The sequence below is a fragment of the Siniperca chuatsi genome, linkage group LG8 (genome assembly GCF_020085105.1).
Source record: "Siniperca chuatsi isolate FFG_IHB_CAS linkage group LG8, ASM2008510v1, whole genome shotgun sequence".
Classification (NCBI taxonomy): Eukaryota; Metazoa; Chordata; class Actinopteri; order Centrarchiformes; family Sinipercidae; genus Siniperca; species Siniperca chuatsi.
In genome coordinates this window covers 10,237,579-10,262,388 of record NC_058049.1, presented here as the reverse complement: position 1 = coordinate 10,262,388, position 24,810 = coordinate 10,237,579, and the positions used below count along the sequence as shown (strand labels likewise).

The following is a 24,810-nucleotide window of genomic DNA, read 5'->3' as shown; positions in this document are numbered from 1 at the left end:
GGAGGAACCTTCAGTCCTGGCGGCAAGAGCTCTCTATCTGGCGAAGATGGAGAAGAAAACTCCCCTCTGTAGAGTGTTGTATAACCACTTAATATATGGATCCAGGCAAGTAGCACACAAACACACACACACAAATATTTTGTGTACGCACTATGGCAGGAACAGCACACACTGCCTCGCCAATTAAACATCATTAACATGATCCCCTAGGTGTGCTTCCCAGTTAAATGTGATGCTGCTGTGCTATGCCTTTAGCCAGGCTGAGAGCCAGGTTTAATTGGCTTTTGAAAGACACCAATGCCCTTATATAAAGTTCTAAAGTAGCTGTTTTGTTTTGTTTTTTAAACCAGCTACTGTTCTTAGCTGGTTTTAAAAACTCAAATCTCATCAGAAAAAATAATGCCCTTCAAGCAAAAATGGGCACAAACTTGAAAGTAGACAACTTGTCTTGTGCAGGTGTATGTGTGTGCCACTCTCAGGACTGATGGCAGGCTCAACACACACACACACACACACACACACACACACACACACACACACACACACACACACACACATATTTTACAACCAGCCTCTCCGAGCATCAGATATATAAAAAATAAACTCAAACATTTTTATATACTCAAAAATGTCTTTTTATAATCAAAAATATCATCCAAGCATTTACAGTGTATTACAACAAATGATTCTATGCAACTGTTAACAGCCTTTACAGAAAATGAAGAAATATATCCATTTTGATCTATGTTACAAACCAGGAACAGCAAAAAGAGAAGAGAGGGAGGCCAAAGGGTTCGGAGGTTTGAAGTGTTCAGTTAGACCCTGATTAGCCTCCTTGGTTAGCCCTGTAGTCCTGGCCCACACGGACACCATACAGAGCCAACTGCAGGCTCAGAAAGTACAATACCCTGCCCATGCGGTCGATAACTACCTAATAATCCAGTGACTGTAGGAATCGGTGCTCTTCTGTGACTCCCAGAGAGTCGTTATGTCTAAAAATATTTTGCAGACACTGAGAAACTGAGAGTTGAAGCTTATGAAGACTTTGTCACCGTGGTTTGGTTGTCAACATTCCTGTAACCATGGAAATGCTGGGCTTTTTAATGTATCTGCCACCTACACAGAGTCTCTGAAATGCTCATGTAACATTCCTTCCTGATGTGAGATCTGTGCTCAGTCTTCTGTGTCCTTGTACAGTCAGGTACAGTCAGGTACAGTCCACTGTTTTTGATATTTGTAGGCTTTATTCTGTGTCTGTCAAATCTCTACAGTGTCCCTTATGTGGCCTCGTTTGCCTGTCGTCTCTTCCATGTCCCAGAAGTGTCACCAGCAGAGTCTATGTGCTCTTGATACCCTGGAAGCCGCAGAAGTTCCAGCGTTTCTCCAAACTGGCTCCGACACCAGTCAGCTCCTGTCTGAAGGTGCAGGGTAGCCGAGAAAGAAGAGCCTCCACCTCACTGGGGTTAATCTGCAGACACACACATATCAGAGCAGGGTTAGACGAAGAGCAAAGTGAAGTCCACATGTATTAACAGAGACTGCACATTGTCATACACCCAATATTATTTTAGATCCATCTCCAAGTTGCCATTTTATCTGAGATTTTAGAGAAAAAAAATGTCTATGGTCTACAGTAGGTCACCAGTGACTTGCTGCCGACACAGTGTTTCATTCAATTTTAATTATCCTTGAACTTTGCTTGTTTTTTTGACAGACTGGCCCATGACATTATAGTCAACTTTTGAGAAATGTTCAGAGAGATCATAGTTCCTATGGTAGGTTCTTCACCAGAGGTTGGTGGAGCCTCTTCTAGTGCTCCACTATCTCATGGGGCTCCACAAGGGTCTATGTTAGGTCCCTTATAATTCTCTATTCATATTCCCACCATTGGGATATTTTATCCATAGACACAAAACTGACTTTCACTGTTATGAGAATGACAGCTTTATGTCCCATTAAAGCCTGGTTTTACAGATATGTTCAGCATTATGTCTTGTCTCTCCAATACTAACTGTTGGATGTCCAACATGTTCAGCAGTTAAATTCTTACAAGTCAGATATCTTTGTAACTCTTCTTCACAGAACCAGCACTAACTGTTAATGATCTAATGTCTAGTTTGGATAGCCTATCAACAGGTGTGAAGCCTGAAGCTGATAATCTTGATTTAATTTTGATTCAGAATCGTCATATAATGCTCATGTAACTGTTTTATTCAGCCAGGACTCATTACTAAGATCAGGTATTTTCTTTTATTTGTAGACTTAGAGAAGGTCATTTATGCTTTTTTCTCCCCCAAGCTTGATTACAGTAATGTGCTTTATTCTGGTCTTACAGTGAACATATTAACGACTACAGCTAGTAAAGAGCCCTGCCACTGGAATTTTTCTGCTCCAAGAGAAGCAAACACATGAGCCAAGTCCTTGCTTTCCTTCACTGGCTGCTTGCCAATTGATTTTAATATTTTAATGATTTTAAGCTTTGCATAATGAGGCTTCTGCTTATATCTATGATTTGTTAACCCCCTATGAGCCTAAATGTAGTGTGGCATACTCTGGAGAGCCCTTCTAGCGGTCCCAGCCTGTATACCATATATTTTTTTACTTAGCTAAGTGATTTTCTTTCCCCTGTTCTGCGTTCTCCTATTTTAGTTTTTAAGTATTTATTTTATATAGATTGCAATCAGAGAGGACAGCAAGCTGAGTTGGTCATTGTGCTATGCAACTTGTTCTCTGTGCGCATCACAATAAAGCTTTGACTCTTGAATCTTCAGAGTCAGTGCCCTTAGTGCCCTAGTAAATCCCTACTTAAAACTAATTTTTATCACCTGGACTTATCAAAATTGTTTGTAATAGTTTTTAATTATAACCTTATTAACCTACTATTGTATTTATATTAGGTTTTGAGCCATTTGTTACATTTATTTGTTGTTTATACTATTAACATTATTATACAACCTGTAAAAATCTTCCATCTTCCATACTGGATGAAAACTGAGGACGACTGAATGCCAGATCTTAAACTCCAGCTACTACACACTTACTGTGACTGTGAGCAATTAAAAAAAACAACAAAAAAACCCTCTGCTTCAAATAAACCAGTATGTTGACTGGCTGTTACTGTTCTGTTTGATATGTGTGTTAACCATTTTTAAACAGTTTGGCCATACCAAGATCTGACTTGGATGAAATGTTATACGTTTAAATACATTTGCGGTTTGGAAGCAGTGTGCAGGCGTTACTCTTTTCATTGATGCCATTTAAAAAAAAAAAAAAGAATCCTTGCACCTACGCTCCTTGATTTTTAAATTAACACATTCTTTTCAGAAAATAGTTACAAGGGCATGTTGCTATGAAAAATGCTTATTCATTATTTCTGCTGTTTAAAAAAGGGCACTGTTTTTTTTCCCCCCTGCCCTTGCCAAGTAAACCAATGCGTTAACTTTGGACAATGCTCATACATCTGCACTTTATTCTTTTACACAGTCCACATCTCTACTCACACTCACAAAACATTCACTCACACATCCACTGCAATCAGAGAATCGAAGTAAATTCATAGCGAGTGTGTGACAGCATTGCAGACTAAGCGTAATCTGGCACACACCACTCGGGTGGGCAGAGGATCATCAGTCAATTGAAATCCTGAGGTGACACTGCCAAAATCCACTGTACGAGCTGCTGTAGACGAGCCACTGTGTCTTGCATTAATAACTAGATTGTTCCAGCCCTGTGCTGATGTCAGAATGCATTAAGGTCCATCATAGGGATAGGACTGGTGTGTCATTACAGACAATGGAGCTGTGTGTGGAGCCACTAGATAAGCAGAGAGGATTGGGCTTGTTGTTGAAGAGGTCTAGCCAGTGATATTGACAAAACTCTGTGGGCTTCTTGATGTGTGTAGTGGAGAGTTGGTGCGGGAACAGATGCACAGGCAAACTCATACGCACACAGACAGACAAGTGTGGGTGTACGCTCACATACACACATACACATGAACACACAGACACACTAGACAAAAAACCCAAAAGGCATGAGAGAAGACAGTCACACTCTATTCTTTGCATGTGTGAGAATGTGAGAATGAGTCAGGGTGGTGATGAGCACAGTTGATACAGAGAACTGTAATTTCTTGGGGAAAGATGACAAAAATTTTTCCAAATAATGACTTAGTTTAAGTTGCCTGAAATCTAAGGGTTTCAGCCCGGATGTCTTCTGTTTGGTCAGTGACGGCGACTGTAAAGGGAGTGGTGAGATCTTCCATTTTTTCTGAAGGTCTTCTTGTCGGGGCAGAGAGTAGAAAAGGCCATTAATCTTAGTGTTACCTTTTAGAGGTGACATTGAAAGTTGGCATTTTGAAAGCTGCATGTAAGTGGCAGTGAAGAGCGATAATACGTCTAAAATGCCTCCTAGGAAAGATGGGGATAAAGTAGCTGTGCTTCGCCAGACAGAGTGGAAACTAAGGGTGTCTGCAGATTGAGGGTGGTGTTTGACTTCAAGTGTCAGAATGAAGGATCTAGTTTTAATATGTTCTGGCATCAAGGGAAATCACACAACTAGCCAGATATGGCTAGACATATAGCTATGACATTTCAGGATAGAAAAGTGAGAGAAACTGTCTTCAAAGTTTAACTTTCTCCAAATCAGATTGTTTTTTTGAGATTATTTTTGGGGCTTTTTGCCTTTATTTGATGGTAACAGCTGAAGAGAGACAGGAAATGTGGGAGCGAGAGGGGACATCATGCAGCAAGGGCACCCCTCCAAAATCGATTTTGAAGTATTTTGGATTCTACTTCCAACCAAACGTATATTTAGAAATGTCTAATTGTTTCTGATGCTGTTTGTGCTATTGTGACTGACTATTTGTCTTTTTCTCTGCGAATGTCCCCTCTGTTGCACTCAGGTCTAGAGATGGGGTTCGATAGCATTTTATCAAATCCAAATCCAGAATCGAATCCACTTACCAAATAAGATTCTTTGTCTAAACACCTTTTGTTGGCTTAGAAGGCAGAAACACTACAGTTTTTAGTGGCAGCCTAATCAATGTTCAATTAATAGCTGTAGCCTACTGTACGAATACTAATGCAGAAGTATTAGTTGATCAGATTAAAAAGTTGATATGATATGAATCAAACTTCTACCAAACTAATTCTTAAATTAATGCAAAGTGATAAACTAGATTATTTCTCTAGAGAAGAGCTGCATCTCTTTTGGTCCCTGCTGAACTACAAAAACACACAGTCTATTGGTGGACATACAGTGGTGTTGTGGAATGAATCTTTGGCTGAATACAGACACCAGCTGCTGGGTGCACATTAACCACAGAACAGACAAACTTTTCATTTTAGCCGTTACAGAATTAACGCCAATTATCTACAGCTGATCCACTGGTAAAGTCTGTCATTTTAACCAGCGACAGTGACAGTAAGAAAAAGGCTGCTACCTATATCTTTTCATTGCTCTTGGCTAATAAAAAAAGAGTGAAGAGAGATAAAAAGTTTGATAAGAAAGTAGTTAGTGTTGGAGCTTAACAAAACTGGGTATTTTGCTGAACCCATGTGAAGTCAGGCCTTTCTTACAAAAGAGATCGTAATCTCAATGAGATTACCAAAAAATTCAAACAATATTATTCTGGCTCTAGATTGTTGAAAGGGATACTTTTGGCAGAGAGTTAGATGAGAATGTCAATACCACTTTATAACTGACACCCATACACTGTCTGTATGGGTGCATATCATCTAAAGTGATACTGAAAGCCGGCTCTGCTAATCTACTCCACAGAGGAAGTTTTGATTCATGCATGCCTGTTACCTTGGTGTCCAAACGCTGCAGGTAGGAACAGATGTACTCGATGCTGGCTCCGAACGGGTGGACGTGCAGGAACGTCGAAATGATCCCTGAGGTAGAACAAACAAATCAAGCAAAGATGTTAATGCAGAGACATGTTAAATGCCTCCAGTTTCTGTCACCTGTCAAACACTGAAACTGCCAGAGGATGTACTCCTTCTCCTCTCCTCTGACTGAGTCTAACACAAGCTTCGAGTGGCTTCTTCCAGAGTACCAGTACTGTTAAGAGCCTCTTGTATATTGTGGCTCCAGATTAGAGGGAGTGTTTAATGACAGCTTTGATGTCGTCTCTCATCAAAGCCATACTCTCCCCCGGCTCAAACAAACCATCTGCTATCAGCTGACAGATAGAGCCAGGAGAGAGATAATCCTCCTCCTCTGCTTACTAACCACCTATAGAGCATCGAGGGACCAGCAGTTGAAACAGTCGTGAAGCTTTCCATTGGCTTGAACACTAGAAGAATATCACAATCACTTGAGACTTTTAAGAGGAGCTGTTTGTGTTTATTTGTCTTGAACCACAGTATGTAATTTCTGCTGCTAGAGGTCTCTCACATCAAAACAACAAAAGACGTAGTTTCACGTTGTGAAGTAGCGTGGGATCATGGGAGTTGTTGTCTTCCCCACCATTGCCTTCATTGCAGTCAGCTTCTCCCGGGTAGGATTCCTTCAGTGTTCACCATTCAGGAGGTTTTTACTGTGAGCCGAATAATCTGCAGAGGTCTCCTCCTCTCCAAAACAGTTTTACGTTAAAAATCAGTGTTTCTCCGACACTGTTCGGCAGTCACGGGACGTCCCAGAGGGGCTACAAGCTGAGCTGCCAATAACGCTGATAATCTCTGATAACTTAAGATCCAGCCAATGACTAAAATGCTTTATCCGGTTAAAATATATAATTAAAAAAAACAAGATTTTAAAAAAATGTATCGTAAAAATGTGGCTTAAAACTTTTGACTTTTATCAACCACAACGCCACTGACTGGTGACTAAATGAAACGCACCGCTACCTTGATTAAAATTATGGATTTCTCTGGGTTTGAAAATTGGAAACATTTGGGATAGTGTAAGTACACAACTCAAAATATATAACATAGGTCTAGTCGGTTTTAGACATTTTAATGCGGAAAAGTTACATTACTTTTAAAGAGCCAATGAACACGTTCTCCAACTGACAGTACAGACCCTCACACTCCATGTGTGTGCAGATTGCTAGAATATGAGTGAGTGTTAGCGCTCACTCTAAGGCTCATGTATTATCAATAAATGTTTCCAAAGATTATCTTTAAACACTTTTAAAAGTTAACAGAATCTCCAAGTGTTCCTCTTAATTACACCACATTTCCTCCTTTGTGTTCTCCTTTGAGTCTTACAACTATATATTACACCTTTTATTGCATCAGACAGAGCAAATCTGTTTGTTTACCTCAGTTTGAGTGTTTCTTCTGACTCTGTATGCATTCGTGCAGCTTTCACACCTGCTACCAGTTTTACAAGTCAAGGCCAGGGTAACCTGCTGGAGTGCCCTGGGCAAAACTGAGCTGTGGGCCCCTTCTGACCCCCCTTTTCCACGATTCTGTGAATTTTGTTTTATCTTGGCCCCTTCAAATACCCATCATGTACAGTGCCTGCAGCCTCAGAAACCAACCAATAACTATGCTGGAATACTTCCTGACACCCAGTTTGTTGTGTGTCAATTAAAAGGTACTTTTATTTAACATAAAGTTACTAAGGAATATGCATCCTGTAAGCACAATATAACCTGAAATAATATAGGTCCAGATAAACCAGATTTTGATAAACCAGCCCCCCTCTACAAGACAGGCCCTAATGCCGGCAGTAATGCAGGACCCACCTTGAGCAAGCAAACAATGCAAGCAAACTTTATTTATATAGCACCTTTCACAGACACCAGTCACAATGTGCTTCACAATCAAAGAAATAAAATAAAATCAAATAGAATCAAATAAATAAAACAAAGATAAAACACCAGATAAAATATACAAAGGGAACAGACATAAGACACAAGTTAAAACATAAAATACTAAATGCCTGTCTGAGCAAACAGGTTTTTAGCTGCTTTTTAAAAGAGTCCAGACTGGTAGTTGGGAGTCGTGGTGGCTGATTCAAAATAAACGATGTTGCCAGGGGGCAACCGCTCGCTGTATGAAAGCACCTTAATTCTTGGAGAGAGATGACGGAGGCGGTGGGATTCAGCCAGGAGGCGGCTAGGATAGCTGTGTGGCCATTTAGAACAGGTATTAACACTTTTTCCTTTAGATATGGTCAGATGATCAGCAGTACAACATAGTTTGTTTGAAGCATATTGACTGCTGCTTTAAAGGGTGCTTAACCTTTCAGTTTCATATTGTGCTTTTGTGGTGCATATTCCCAAACGTGCAATTAATCAAATTATTACATAATAATGCACGTGTGTGCTTGCTTGGATTGAGTTCCTACTACTATTGAGCAGTTCATAGGTAAAAATACAGCAAGAGTCAGAGTCAGAGTCAGATTCAGCGTACCAACTAGCAGAGCTTCCCTCTCGGAGTGGACAGGACTCGGTGGATTCTTCTCTGTGGGACCTTCCTTCTCCTGACTGCAAGACACCACTGTGGCTTCCTACAAAACACACAGTTACCTTAAATTATTTTGCTACCAGCCTCTGTTTGACTGTGGCTGATGAGAAGTAAACAAGCTTAAACTTAAGTTGACGCATGGCAGACAATAAAAAGACAACACGAATAAGAACGAACACATCAGAAAGTTTCACCACCAACACATTAGTACAGAGAGACGAGGATAATGAGGCGAGGGAGAATTTTTAGCCAGCAGCTATATTTCTTATAGAGGGATGAAATGCATGTCACACACACCAACTCAAAAAAGAGACGATTGTAAGAGGAACAAATAGAGGGAGATTGAGGAAAAGACTTGGAAGGAAAATAATCAAGGTGTTTGTTTCAGATCTCTGACAGGTGGCAGAAAAATGGCAGAGGAATAACAGAAGAGTTTTTGTTTGTTTGTTGTCCTACATAGTATTGTGTGTATGGTTTCCACTTATTGTGTGGGATGCCTGGTGGCCTTTTTCTGTTTTTAATCTATTCATAACACCCTGCTAGTGTGTGTGGGTGTGTACACATACGCACATGTGCGAGCCATTTTGACTTTATGACTCCTTTATTTGCTAGCCCAGTTATGTCTGCGTGATTTATTCTATGACAAATGCAATCGCAGTGAATTGGATTGGTCTGTAATGATCTGTCATGTCACTGGAAGAGGTTAGAGAGGAAAGTCAGAGGAGGAAGAAGAAGAAGAAGGAGAAAATGGGAGAATGAGGACACAAAACAAAATCTGGAGAGGAGTGGGGAGGGCTCAACCTTTTTCCACTTACACTGGTTTGATTAGCGCTCTCCTCGCTGCCTCTGTCAGCTTGCTTCGACATCTCCAGCTGGACACATTAGAAACATGTGAGGAAAAGCCATAGAGAAACTAATGTAGACAGACAGGCGAGTGTGGTCATGCACAAAACAGACAAATACAATCATTGTTTATATTTAGAATAATGTCCAGAAATGTGCTGATTTTTAACAAACAAGGAAAGCAGAGACACTGAACTCCATATGGATATAATTAACTCTCTTTCAAAACCAACAGTCAGCTATTACATTTGTAACAATGCAAGACTTTGTGAGTTCTGATTTCCTGGGAATATATTAGCGCAGAGATAATTACTTGATTAATTCGACGAGCCCAGTGGTTGTCAACCTTTTTGTTTCGATCTACGCCCATAACCCTATACGGTGGGCTTAAGTACCCCTTCAGGGTACCCCTTCAACAGACAGGATGGCTTTATGGAACTATTCGCTAGCACTTCACCTCAGAAAACACAGAATGTGTTTTGGATCCGTGGCTGCGCATGTGAATCCATACAAGACTTAGTGACCCCCGAATTGTCGAATAGTAGTAGACTTGGATGTTTTAACCATTTATTATCCAAAACTTCATTTCATTTCACTCTTATGCTCACTTGCTAACTAGTTTCTATACACTTTCATTTGCAAGTATTAGTGCTTTTCTCATTTTTATAAATTTAATATCTTTGGAAATTCGACAAAACAACTATGATGGGCATTTTTCACCATTTTCTGCATTTTATAGACTCGGTGGTTGATCCATTAGAGGAGCACATGATCATGAGTTCACTTGTAATGAGGAGTACTACTCAGTTTGTACCAGCTGTATAATGTCCTCTGTGGCTCTGAAGGGAGCTTTTGAAAGTCTGAGATAATAAAACTGCTAATGTCATCAGGGTTATTTTGGTTCGAGCACAAGACTTTTAAACATTTCTAAACAGCGAACCTGAATAAAAAACTGTGGGGGGTGGGGTGGGGAGTTTGAAGGACATAGCCAGGCAGGAAAGGTCTGATGAAAAAATGCTGTTGTGTTGCATTATGGGAAGTGTAGGCTTGAGCATCTTTGGAGGCTGACTCATACTAGGGACTAAATATGAGGATCTTTCAGCCTCTGCTGCTTCAATTTTGACAAGTTTTTCTTTAATGTGGCTCTTGCAAGTCCACCCCACTTTGTAGAAATGCAACACTAAATCGCTGGAGTACTCCTTTAATCAAATATCAATAATGAAAAAAATCATTAGTGGCAGCACTACACCTTTGTTGTGATCTTAATAGTAATATGGTTAATAGCCTCAATGACCTGTACTGGGGTCAGTCCAGTAATGTGTGGTGACAGCTTGGTGACAGCAGGAACAGTGATTGAACCAGTGAAGGAGAACTGATGGCATGAAGAGATCTCTTCAACATGACAAATCACCCCACAACAACCGCTAATCTTTGGAGAAACCTACACCCAAAAATTGATTTCGCTTTCTCCCTTTAATGAGACTGCCTCATGATTCATGTTTGCCCATATGCAGGAATTTAATTAGCATAGTTCCCAGGGCTCACAGTTGTGGGGACACATATCTAAATCAAACTCTTCACCATTAACGTGCTATTGACAACTCTGTCACTCTGGTTGATCTGACGCGATGACAAATTACTAATTCACCTCTGCGTTATATGAAACCTGCAGTCGGCTCGTACATCTCAGAGCAAACAAACGACACATGGAGCAGCTCCCCACGTGGATTGAGAGCCTCTCATTTGTATTATTATCCAATTTAATAGGCGATTGAACCTGAGGCTCATTTTAATGACAGCCCTTCCTCTCATTATACCAAGCTAGAAGGAACATTAACAAACATTAGCGTTTGAATACTGGGAATATGGGACAACACCTGAAACATTAGTAAACATGACATGTTTAACAGAGAAAAATGACCCTTGAAACTTGAAATTGTTTAATAAGATTGTAGATCACAGTGCACTGTATTTAGCAGTGTACTCTTGTAGTAAAACAGCTCGCCGCTAATCAATATTAGATGGAGTTTTGTTGGGAAAAACATGCCTCAATGTAAGCAGCACATTCAATCAAATAACAAATGTGATGTTGGGATGGATAAATATAGTAGCAGGCGTGGCTCTAACTGATGATGTGGCCTTGTATTATCGCCCTGAGACAGCACCAGTGGTTTACATTAACGCAATGTCTTCCACAGGTAATATCTCCTTATCTGCTAATCACACTGTAACTGCGTGTCCATACTGATATCAACATGATCTTTTAGTTACTGCCTATTGGTCAATTAAAACAAAATGATTGCTTTGTGTAATGCCAGTGCTGATGTAGTGCACAGGACAAAATGTTCAGGAATGAGAGTACGTGATTGGGTTGCTGGTGGTTGATGTCACATATAATCTCAGCTGTAGACAAATAAGGAAACAATTTGACTGCGGTGAACCATGCTCAATATGTTTCTAGTTAGGAAATGAATGGATTTCTTCCGGGTTTTTTTTATGTGGTTGCAGTGAGAACATGCAGTTACAGAGGAGTGGACAAAATAACACAAGGAAAAAACATCCTGTCTAGTTGAGGAGAGCAAATCTGAAGGAAAATGCATTTAGTTTGTGTGTAATAATGGAGGGTTTATGTAATAAAGTATGTTTTTTGGCATTTGAAGATGATGTGAGACCAATTGATAAACAGTATAGTCTGTTACTGTATGGATTTGACATATTTTTAATTATTTGTAATTTTGTTACAGGAATTTCCACTACAGCAGGCTGTTGCACCGGCTATATGTAAGTTTAAACGTAGTTTAGTTGGAAATTAATAGGGGAGTTCTGTGCAAAAATACATTCCAAGTTTTATGTGAAAATGATATGAGGCTACAGCAGTAAAACAAGTTAAGTGGATACCTTCCAAAGCTAAAGTCTTTTTAGTACAGAATTCCCTCTTTGTGTTTTCACAGATGTGTTTCTGTGCTGAGCTGCAGTGCAGGGACAGTAACACAAAAAGGGAATTTCATACTCAAAAGACTGTAACTTTGGAAGCTACTCACTTCATTCTCTAACTCAGACTGTTGAAGCCTCATTAACTTCAGATAAACTTTAGAAAGTATTTTTGCACTTACAGTGGAAGTGCATTAAGAAGGGATCTCTTACTAGCCAGTATGAACAGGAGGAATGATTATGGCAAGCAAAACCTGTTTCAGTGTTCATATGGGCACCTGACTATTGTTTTAAGACATACTTTAAAAAACTGTGAACCTATCGTTTAAGTGTTTCCATGGTGGAACGGTTATAAAACTGGTAGGACTTAATGTTAGAAGAGCCAGAGGAACATTTTCCTCAATATTTGCACCCGTGACTGATGACATCCCTTTACATTTATGACGGTGACGTGCAGCAATATGAATGCTTGGTATTGTGCTGTACAGTGACCGACTGTGAAATGGGAACACTGGCAACACTTGCTTGCCTGTAGACTCTGCGAGACTTTCGTTGATGTTTTTATAATTTATGACCATATTATGGATTATATGAATGTGATCAGTGATGCTCACTTGGTCTGTTACCTCATTAATACTTCAACGATCAATTGCTTCTGTGGTACTTTTGATGTCTTTATCATGTTAGCTAGTTCACACTTGATAGCATACATATGTCTTCTTTTTCAAATAAATGCTGTTGTTATATCTCTCACTTTTCATCACCAGTTAGTCTTTCTGTCCCATATTATCATACATGAATGATGAACTAGGTGGAACATCACATCACTATAACTGCGATAATGTTTTGATTGCCGTTGACTTAGGTAAGTTATAGCACAAGTAGAAATGGTGCAACAGTTCAGTGTTAAACTAACCAGTTAAAACATCCCAATTAGTGTTGACAGTCACACTTCCTCACTACGTTCAGCTGGTGCAACAGGCTGCAGGCCATTTATTTGACAATAAAGATGTATGAAGATGAAGATCACGATTAATTGTTCTATCGATAAAATAGTGAAAAATGCCCATTATAATCCCCCAGAGCCCAAAGTGATGTTATCAAGTTGCTCGTTTTATCTGACCAACACTTCCGAACCCAAAGATACTCAGCTTAATATCATATATGACAAACGGCACATTTGAGAAGCTTGAACTAGCAAATGTTTGGCATTTTTTGCTTGAAAAATTACTGATATGATTAATCGATTATCAAAATAGTTTTCTGCTGACGGACTAATAGATTAATTGACTAATTGTTTGAGCACTAAAGATATAGTATAGCCAACACTCATTTAATTTATTAACTTTATGTAGCACTGATGTGAATATGTTTTTGTCTATGAGGGTTTTTCACACTAATGCAGAAAAAACTTTGAAGGACACTAAAAATGTTTCCTACACACAAAGGATGGCAACTAGTCCTTCAAATGATTATTGATTGAATATGTTTTCTATGAGATGCATTATCGTACACTAATAAAAGCTAAATGAAGGGAAATCATAAACTCATTTTACTGAGCCACTTAAAATTTGAAAGCTGCAATATTAACCTTTTTGGAGGGAAATTGGAAATTAAAGGGTCGATTATGCTGGGTGTTAAAAAAGAATGAATTAAGCTCCCTGGGAGGAAAATGGGAACACCAGAACAGTGACTGAAGTTAGAAATTGTCTGTCTCACTGTGGTAGGCCCTTCCCCGGAGTGTTGATATTATAAAGATGCAGCTAAAATGGCTATTCTGGGATATCTGATGAGCTTTGAAATAAGTTTTTAACTAGTTCAAATTACTGAGTCATTTTCTCGACCCAAAACCACATATTACAACTATCACATTCTGTCCTTTTGTTTATTGATGATGTATTTCCCCAATATCTTTCATGCATTGGAACTCTTCTTGAACTAATTTCTTTCTTATTAAAATGCAAATTAGAGTGTGTTCACTTTCAAACTAAGAGAGTAACCCAGACATGAACTTGGATATAAAACGCACTAAGGAAAATGTGTGTTTTCTGTCAAACCAAACCTGCATTGTGTGTGTGTTTTGCAGATTCTGGAGTCCTTCCTTCAGGTTCTGGACTTGGTTCTTCAGCTGCTGTTTGTCCTCCAAACTCTTCTCCAGCTCTGCCTCCCGCTGTTTTAATTCTTCCCTCATTTTTAACAGTTGCTGCAAAAAATAAAAAATAAATAAATAAATAGGGAGAACGGTAAGCCACTAATCCTACTGTGAACTAACCGTGACGATACTAACCTCGTACTCAAACTGGTCTGAAAGCAGAGGAACAATCAGCCATTTGTTTTGTTAATATCTAGCATGTAATCCCTACACCAGTAATTAGAACTTCAGCATAATACAAAAAAGCAATTAGACACTGACGTGCATTATATCTCCAATAAACAATTTCTGGAGAGAAAACAATTGTTGTATTATAATCTGTCTTATTCTCTTCTGTTGTATGTGTCTAAGAAGAGCAATTTTCCAAATCCTTTGCTTGTAAACCCTCAAAAATTACAAATTACACATGGAAGAAACACTCATTTGGGTGACACAAGAACTGGTGTTTGAGAAAGCTTTGATAGCTAACAACTATATTTATCTCCAATGTGTCCTCTGAAGTTATCTGCTAAACACAGATGAAAAGATTCACCTCCTGCTGTGTTAAATTCAACAAAAAGAGGGTCTGGGAGACGCAGGGGGGTCTTTACAACCAGGAATTTTCATCTGCAAAGCTACACATTAAGTGATTTTGTGTTACATGCACTGTAATTCACAAAAGAGGAAACAGGTTGCTAGTACATGCTGATAATATTTCATTGCAATTTGTATGTCTGCGTGATACAACCAATGTGGACCCTGGCAAGGAGAGGTATCCAATTTCAGTGTCTTCCAATTCATTTAATCCATTCACCTAATCTTTCACAAACACATCATGAGAGACGTAAGCTGGAAAGGTAATTACTCTCTGCAAGTAGAAATGAACAGCAGGGCCTTAATGGATTCTCCTCTTTTAAACATGAATCGATCATAATTTCCATTACCTGTGACAGCTAGCTAAGTGAGGACACTTGACAAATGCCACAAAGAGTCAATTTAGTAGTTCTTTAGTATTTAAAGGAAGATTTAAGTGATTCTGACATTACAGGGGTTGTTCTTTCCAAAGTGGAAAGGTTGGTCATCCTGTAAACTTAAGATATAGTAGTATGTCACCAGAATCACATGATCTTTGTCAGCAGATTGAGTTTGCCCAGTAGACAAGGAATTGTAGATGTTCAAATATCCATTCTCCCCCCCCTCCTGATTACCTAAAGGAATTATTGTCCATGTTGGATTTTTTTCTCTCTGTCTGCTGATGAAGATCATGTGATATTATTGAAAGCTCCAGCTACTACTGGACTTTGTAGTGAGATTGATTCTCAACAGCTGTTTCCCAGGTCAAGAAGGAACTATAAACCGCAGTTTAAGATTAAGTAGATTAAAAGGCAAAGTGTGTGTACAGATACTTTTTTACCTTACTTGCTTCCTGAAAGTATTGTATTAATTGTTTGTTCATATGATTAAATTTTCTAGTGTTTTAGTTCCTACATTCTAATATACAACAATACATTGAATGCCCATCTCTGTCTTGATAAATGTTGGTAGACTGTAAAAATAAAATAACAATGGAAATAAGGACTTCAGCGTTTTATCCCTGACAAAGACTGAAGATGACAACATTCAGAAGCAAGTATACTGTATGATATTCAAGGCACATTTTAAAACAAAGAAAAAATCCAATACTTTTCATTATCCTTCTTTGAATAAATTGTCTGAAATTGTTTTAATAGCCTTGGGTTTGTTCCAAGAAGTATCTGTGCGCTGTTCAAATCATACCACACAACCCTCCAATCCCAATTAAAACCCATTCCAACTGTGAATGAGCTTTCCTTTAACCAGAGTAAATCTGAAAATATAATTTTTTAGCAGCTCTTCAGAAAAGACTAACAGCGGCTCCAGACAGCTGAACTTGTTCCCACATAGTACGCTGTGTCATGAATAAATGACAGTCGAGTTTTTAATCTTATATGGCAAATTCAATTCAATGATTAACCTGAGCAACATTGTTCTTAAAAAGAAACTGGTGCAGAACAGTAACGAGGCAGAGATTAAACTTATTGTTGGACAGATGATTGGAAAAAAAGTGTCTGTATGCTTCTGTGTGTCTGTTTGTGTGTGTGTATATAAAAAGTGCTACCTTCTGCATGCCCTGCAGAGCCTGCTGCAGGAAGCTGAGCTGCTGAGAGTGTGTGTTGTCCTCCTCACTCCTGATGGGTTGGTTCTTGCCCTGTTCTTGTTTGAGCAGCTCCACCTCGTTCCTGTAGGCGTCCAGCTGGCAGCGCAGGGAGTCATTCTCCTCCTTTAAGGCCTCTGCTTGGGAAACACCTACAGATTTAGACATAAAGTATAGAGAACAGTAAGGAATATGGTGTTAATTATGTCTAACATGTCAAAGTTGTTCAATTTACACCTCATCACTAAACATTATCATCCAACCGAGTCTCAGTTACACAGTGACGCTTTTGTTCAAGTTATCCCTGATCTGTCTCTTTTGTGGAAACATATACATTTCAACGAAACAAAATATCGTGATCGGATTGTTTATTGACCATCTGAGTGACAGCAGGCACAGAAACAGTGAGCATCGTAAAATTCAAAGCATGATGGCGAAAGAGTAGAGCTCAATTTTACTTTATGCAAATTTCAGGCATCTTGAAACAAGAAATGTCCTCTTGATAGATGTCTGCTGATAAATATCTCTGTCTGTTCCTGCAGGTATTTCAGAAAAATATCTTGTATGTATCTATAAGCCAGGTAGCATTAAAATTAAACCTTAAATATTTCTCTATAACAGCAAACAGCAAATATCCTTATGCATAATTTATTAACACAAACTCATCTAATCAGCTTCATCAGGACTATGTCGGTCTGGTTTGATTTGATTGATAGAATTGCCAAGTGTGAGAAGCCATTTTGAGTGCCTCTTGGGCATTCCAGATGTAAAAGCCCAAATTCATTTTTCCTATAGATAATTTTATGTGACTCACAGTTGGAGCACCTCTACAGCTTGGATCAGCGTGAAATTCTCTCGGTTGAATGATCAAGACGAACAACTGCATTAGAAAATATATTCTTATATAATATATTCTTTGATAAAAATCGTAGGGGCAAGCCTATGTATAAAAAAACCTTCGGGGGAATTTAATGACAACACCCAAGGTGCAATTTGATAAAAAGCATTTAATCACCAAGCTTAAAATTCAGTGGGTGAAAGCTAAAGATTATGGTGCTGAAAAAACTGACAATACAATCTGCATCTTAAATCAATTTACGTTTGGATTCTGAGTCAATTTTTGATTAATTTGGCAACTATGGTGCTGTGTTATTCAGCTCTGACTAGCTTCTTCTACATAGCAATGGTGGCCAAACTCATGGGTATTGCAGCATTTAGAGTTGTCTGCCATGTCAAAATGACGAACAAAACAAGATTTCTCAGAAACGAAGTTGAAATAAATAAAACTGGTGGTCATAACATAAACCCATATGATCGTGACATCATCAGCAAGAGCCTTGTGTTTCTCTGTTGAGCAAAACTGAGGTTATGGTTTAAAGAAAATTTTGAAATGGGTATACAGAACGGGAAAAACAGCGGCTCTCTCCACTTCACAACTCCATTGACAGCCCAGACAGAAAACACAAATACAGAAATATCTCATGTGAAACCACAATTGTTCTCACTTTGGTAGTAAATAGTGTGTTCATGTAGGATCCCATCACTTGTATTAAGAAGCTGATTGAGAAAACAGGCTTTCAGGGCCTTAAAAAGAATTCTATACTTGCGAATTTGCTTAAACATCTACCTAACACAAAAGGGTCTAAAATTTCAAGGTACAATGTTGTCAAGCTACCTGGAAATGACAAAAAAAGTTATTTGGATATTCATTCCATGTCCGATAATCAAACACCTACTGCATATTAACACAGACTACTGAAAGCTGTGATAATCCCACAGTATTTTGTCCAATAGCTCTCTACTGGACATTTGACCTGACCTATTGAGCAAAGAGAGGAGACAGTGGGAGTTATTACTACATGAGACCTGCTCAGCTCCAGCGATGTCCAGTATTATCAGCTCTGCTCACCTCCTGTGGGCCTTGAGGGGAAGCTCTTTGGGAAAGTGCAATACACTGACTGGAATGGGGAGATAAGCCCCATCCTGTGTGAGCGTGTGTGTGCGTGTGAGAGTGTGTATGAATGCGTGTCTGGTTAGGTTTTGTGTGGGTGTTCATGAGTGCTGCCTGCAGTCTATCATGAAGGACCATTGGCAGTGTTAATGAACTCTTGCTGGGTGACTGTGTGTGTGTGTCCACGCTGTGTTTGTGTGTACTTTTCTCCCAGCAAAATGAAGGTTTGAGGTGAGAAGAGTATTGATCTGAGAGTCTCATCAAGTAGGTGTGAGGAGATGTCAACCGCTTGGCCAGATTCTGAGCAATTCCACTTCTGTTACATAACAGGCAGCGCTATCGATCTGCAGATATCCATGAACGTGCATGTACACACACACACACACACACACACACCTACAGGCGTACAGTCATGCACACAAGCAGTTCTTTTGCTTTCTGTTCTGTTCATGAGTCAGACGCAGAGTATCGATTCACATTTTAAGAGCTGCAGTCATAACACTGGTGTTTTCAGCGGGGCTGGTTGACGTGTAAATATGCTCCTTTGCTTAAAGGTTAGTGAGTAAAGGGGGTGTAACGGTCAACCTGTTAACACAAATACCAAGAAGTGTCACATTAACACCTGTCACCTCAGCCAATCCTGTAGCATCAAGCAACATGACAGGTCTTTGACAGCAATGCTAATTACTGTTAGCTAAATAGCAAGGTTGCAAAAGAGAAGGGGTTGAGTTGATGACTGCATTTACATACATTTGCATGCTGATTAGAGAAGCTGTCATATTAGCAAATGGCAGAGATCAGAATTATTAAAAAGGCAAGAAGAAAGAATATGTGAAGAGAGCATAACAACACACAGAGAGGCACAAAACGCAAGATGAGAGACGACCTTACATGTGGTGGTTACAGTTACAGGCATGTTGCCTTGGTGACTACTCTAGACTTATGGGTTATTGTAATGGGAATTGAGAGATTGGCAGAACCGTTAGTTTTTGTTGCTTCAGCAAACACAAAGAGACTCCTTTGAGGGAAAAACAGAAGATTATGGCACTTCAGTGGTACACTGGTCTGAAATGAGATGGCAGCTGGCAGGTGTGGATAGATTCACACACACATACACACTCGTATGGAGTTGTGTACATTCACCAGGGCGGACTGGGGTGGATGTCATTTAGTACTCGTGTTCAACATCAACTCAGTAACGCGTGCGTGGTGTCAGCATCTTGATGTACTTTGAATGTGTTTTTTATTCATGTGGAGTTGTCAGATGGTTGTCAGATGCTTAGGGTATAATCACTGTCATTTCAGATGAACACAGCTGTCTCCGTCAGTTATTCAACGCTCTTTGTGTTCATCCTCTGCGGACCTTGATCAGTGCAAGGCCTGTCATGTTGACAGAAGTGTGAATACGTGCATGTATATGATGCATATGCATACCTGAGTCCTCGGAGTCCTTGCTGTCAGGGGCGTCCTCCTCCATGTCATCATCAGACATCTCCATCTCCTCTTCTCGCCTGATGCCCATCAGTTGCTCGTTGTGCATGTTTCTAATCTCCTGCAAAACACAACAAAAAGACGGGCGGGTCAGAACTGCAAAGACTCATGGGTGATGCACGGTTTAGCAGGTGCTAGTATGAGTAGGATGATCAGTGAGGGACTTCTTTGATTTCATTGTTAATGTTAACCATTAGCTGTAAGGGATACTTATAACAGATCAGTACAGAACAAAGGAGTGTAGATGAATAAAGATGAAAAGGATGGTCTCAGAGCTGGGGTTCCTCCTATGGTACAGCCATAGGACAAATATAGCCAGACCCCACAGTTTTGTACTTTACTGTTCTTGTTACTTGGAGAAAACAGCACATTCATGCAGCTAATGCAGCTATAAAATGTGTCTTAGTGCAAATACTGTTTATCATGTCTACTGTTTCTTTTTTTACACACGTTTTATTCTAACTGAGTGCACGTCTGGAAACCTACGGTATTAACTATAAAATACCAATCTAATTTCACCCTTACAGACAGAATCACTAATGACTACATCCATCTGGAAACCAGTAACCACAGGCAGGTTTCAAAATGGTTTAAAGATTAAGGTCAACCAATTTAATTGGCTGTAAATTAGAACACACCTTCCAGTTGCGTGTCAAGAGAAAAGCAAAACCAACAAACAAAATCCTTTTGATACATTACACACATTAGACAGTTCACGCTTAGACCAAACCATGAACATACTGTCTATGAGAATCTGTGCTTGCATGGCTTTTTAAATACCAAAGACCATGCTTGCCTCCTGCAACTTCAAATTGCCTCATTTACCATATTTAGTTATTAAAGTTTATGGACTTTATGAAAGTTCCATAAACCACTTTGAGATTTGTGCTGTATTACAGTGGATCTGCATTAAAATTATCACTTTGCTCACCTTTAGTAACCTATCACAGCCTTGATAAAGCCTATTGCTCCCCATTATGGATTTTACACACAGCTATACACACAAGGGTATCTGGTCATCAAGTCAGATGTAAAACATTCACACATAAAGATGAATTTAAACAAGCATGTATTGAAACACACATGTACAAACAACTTCCTTCTTGTACAACAAATTCTGTCAATGACAAATTCACAACAACAGGCTGAAAAATACTCCTAAAAAGCTAAAGGGAGCAAAAAGCTGCCCAAGAGTAAATAAACTTACGACCATCTGTCAGCTGACGTTATCAGCCTGAGTCCATGGCAGAGGTCAAACAGGTACTCTACACACACACATGCACAAGGAGACACACAACCATCTGGTGTGTATGAAGCACATTGTGCACACACACACACACACACACACACACGTACACCACACACACACACACTACATAACAACATTGATAGAGAGAGGCAGCTGTTGTCTGATTCTGCCTGGGAGCTGCAGCTACTCAACACCGCTGCTCGTTCCTCCATATTTCACCTCCAGGCCAGAGAATCATACTGAATATACAATGACTGAGAGTGAAACTGGCTGCCTATTTGATGATAAACTACCCCTGAGCAACTGTGCTTACTTACCTATGCTCTTTACACTGGCCAGAGGCAGCCAGTCCTAGACAGGGCAGCCTCTAAGGCAGGCCTGTATGATCATGTGAAAATAAACCTGCATTAAGCAATTTTCTGATGTTGAATCAAATCGCTCCATGTAAAAGAAATACCAGATGTGCTCAAAGTTACTGAGAATTAGCACCCACCTCTGCAGCTCTATGCAGCCTTTTGACACTTTTAGCCCATTATTTTGGCTCTCTGACCTTCACACAGAATGTATGGTCACGTCTTCCTGCTCTTATTACACCCACATATATAACCCAAAGGCAGCTGTTTCCAGCTCAGACAAGCTGAGCGCGCTCTACCAGCCCAGCGACAAATGACATAGAGTTGAAGTAAATAAGTCACTGGTGAAGAAATTTGAGCATGTAGCAAACCAAGAGTCCCAAATATCTACTCAGTGGTTGATGGTAATCAAAGCAAAGCTAAAAGGCAAGTGAATATTAGACTTCTTCATCAAGTGGCCAGAAACATGACATGACATGACAAGTTCATGCTCCTCTATGGCTGTTGGGTGTGTAAGGCAACTGTTGGCCAACAGGTTAGCCACAACAACTTGATGGTGCCCATGGTGTAGCAGGTCTGTATTTTCTATGGGTTGTTGGAGACTTCCTAGTAGTTTAAATGTTTAATGAAGCTTTAAACCTGCCATGATTGATTTTTGGCCATTAAGATGCAGCAGAAACATGCTTTAAATACAACATTGACATATCATTACCTTAAGAATTTGTCAGCAAACAGTTGCTTATTTACACATCCAGCAGTTATAGAACAACATTAGAATTGTTTTGGAATCGTTTTTCGGGGCCTCCTGATGAATGCAAGTCAAATATTCACTCTCTTTTAGCTCTGTTTTTCCTTTTGACATCTGAGGGGAATGTCCGGCTCTTTAGCTGCTAAATGCTCCACTATGTTCACCAGTTAGTAAATACTTTCTCTGTCTGCTGTTTGGTACTGAGCTTATGTTTGGCTTTGACATATATTTTGCTAAAAGCAGCTGCCTGCTGTGGCTGGAAATGATGGCCGGAGAGAACAAAAACAGTAAAGGTGTAGGCTGTAAAATGAAAACAATGAGATGAAAGCTGCTGAACACTCTGTAGAGCTAAGTCAGGTGATAATTATCTGTAGCTTTGACACTATGAACAACCCCTTTCACATACAAGTAGTAATTTGATCCATTGTTAAAATGAAAATATTGATTATAGTAGCTGGGTGGCAAAAATACTTTTTACTAGGATAATCCATATTTTGATATACTTTTAGGAGTCCTTTAGGACAGCTGCAGAGAGATACAGACTCAAGTCGGGCCAATGTTGAACCAAGAGCTTTGAGTCCAAATGACTCAAATGACTGTTGGCCTCTCACTCTGACTGACACACACACACGCTTGTTTCACTATCCCCATGGGGGACAGTCATTGGCATAATGCTTTCCCTAACCACTTATCCTAACCTTAACCATCACAACTAAATGCCTAACCCTAACCCTTACCCTAACCTTAACCTAATTGTAATCTGTACCTTAATACCAAGTCTTAACCCTGAAAAAGCAGTCTCTACCCCTGGGGACCTCAATTTCTTTCCCCACATTGACACTAGTCCCCATGGATTAGTGTGGTTTCAGGTTAAAATCCCCAATGGGATATAAGAACATGAAACACACACGCACAAAATAAAAAACTAAAGACTACTATAAAGTGTATTCTTACAGCTATAATGAAGTGTAAAGTAACTGGAAGAGAAAAACTACAAAGAATGTTTGAACCAGGATTTCATTTAAACAAGCAGTGTTTAGGATTTAGTGATCTAATGGTGAAATTGCCGTTATCAACCATTTGAATACAGCTCGCCTCACCCTCCCATTCCAAGCGTGTAGGAGAAACTATGGTGGCCCATGAAACTCGTGAAAGGCCCTATCTAGAGCCAGTGTTTGGTTTGTCTGTTCTGGGCTACTGTAGAAACATGGCGGTGCAACATGGCGGCCTCCGTGGAAGGGGACCCGCTCCCTCTGTAAATATAAAGGGCCTATTCTAAGGAAATGAAAACACAACGATTTTTATTTTCAGGTGATTATACACTAATGAAGACATACTTAGAAATATTATATTCCATTTCTGCCAATAGCTCCTCCTAAATGTTACCCATTGGACCTTTAAAGGAATTTTTCATAACAATGTTTTTTGAATTAAGACATATTCTGCAGTAGAGTGTCCAACCACAGTGATCTCTCTCACTTGCATCTATAGTCATGCTGTACTCTATGGTGTATGCAGTGTGTATACAGCATCTCTATAAAGGAAGTCTGAGAAAGAATGGACAGATCCCTAAGGCCTGATAAAATCACTCTGGTATCCACATACATTTTAATACTTCCTTCTACAGTATATAGATAGATAGATAGATAGATAGAAGAGAGTAGATGTCTCGGTAGATCCTTGAGAGACCCTTAAGGTTTGAGCGAGGGAAGACAATCACACAACTGACATCACACAACCAGGCATGTACTCAAGCATTTCAATATAAACATGCGTCAACCAGCTTTCTACTTAATCATCAAGTGTGTGTTGAAAGACCTCCACACAAGCTATTAAAAGCATAACAAGTTCTAACAAACAGTTGCCTTTACAGATGGGTAAAGTTTTGTACTATTCATTTCAATCATTTTCATGATTTGGCAGCAAATCTGAAAATTAGAAGAACAATTTTACTTTGCAACACCTACCTTTAAAGAGACGTTTTTGTACAAGATGATTGCTGCTTCTGCTGTGTGAGAGTCTGAATTAGATTCCAAATTACACCTTAAATCAGTTGATTTTTTATACAGAGGTTCCAAGAAACTTACCAAACCCAGGACTGCACCAAACTCCAGACCCTCCATTACATACAACCCATCATCATGCCAATTAATGCTCCATTTGGCAGAGAGAAAAAATGGTGAGCAGATAGTAGATGACAAAAATGCTGTTAGATTTGAAAGTGAATACGCTTTTATGTCTCAATACGTTCCTCCTTAATTATCCACTCAAACAAAAATCTTCAAATTTGTTGGTGCAGGGGGAGAAGGCTTGTACAGATTTACCTGTGTCCGGGACACCCTTAGAGATGGAAAACTCACCCAGCAGCTTGTATCCAATTCACGAGGGAGGGCAGTAGTGGAGGGAGGGGAGGAGGTAGGGGCAGAGGTTTGGACCTGGGTGTGTCTGTATCTCACACTGACTGGCGTGAGAAGGCACCTGTTCTGTAAGCTAGCTTAATTCAAAGTACTTACTGTATTA

General features: G+C 39.6%; 1 protein-coding gene across 6 annotated transcripts in view; it reads right to left on the bottom strand.

Annotated features, from left to right (window-relative positions):
• Nucleotides 1-611: 611 nt before the first annotated feature.
• enox2 (ecto-NOX disulfide-thiol exchanger 2) overlaps nucleotides 612-24,810 on the bottom strand; it is a 168,463-nt gene continuing 144,264 nt past the window's right edge. For all 6 annotated transcript variants that reach the window (XM_044205606.1, XM_044205605.1, XM_044205609.1 and 3 more), the window contains 7 exons: nucleotides 19,884-20,001; nucleotides 16,463-16,650; nucleotides 14,257-14,397; nucleotides 9,236-9,292; nucleotides 8,367-8,463; nucleotides 5,809-5,894; nucleotides 612-1,468 (listed from right to left, as the gene is read on the bottom strand). In XM_044205606.1, coding sequence (XP_044061541.1) covers nucleotides 1,337-1,468; nucleotides 5,809-5,894; nucleotides 8,367-8,463; nucleotides 9,236-9,292; nucleotides 14,257-14,397; nucleotides 16,463-16,650; nucleotides 19,884-20,001 — 819 coding nt within the window. In that variant the 3' untranslated portion in view covers nucleotides 612-1,336. The remainder of the gene's footprint in view (nucleotides 1,469-5,808; nucleotides 5,895-8,366; nucleotides 8,464-9,235; nucleotides 9,293-14,256; nucleotides 14,398-16,462; nucleotides 16,651-19,883; nucleotides 20,002-24,810) is intronic.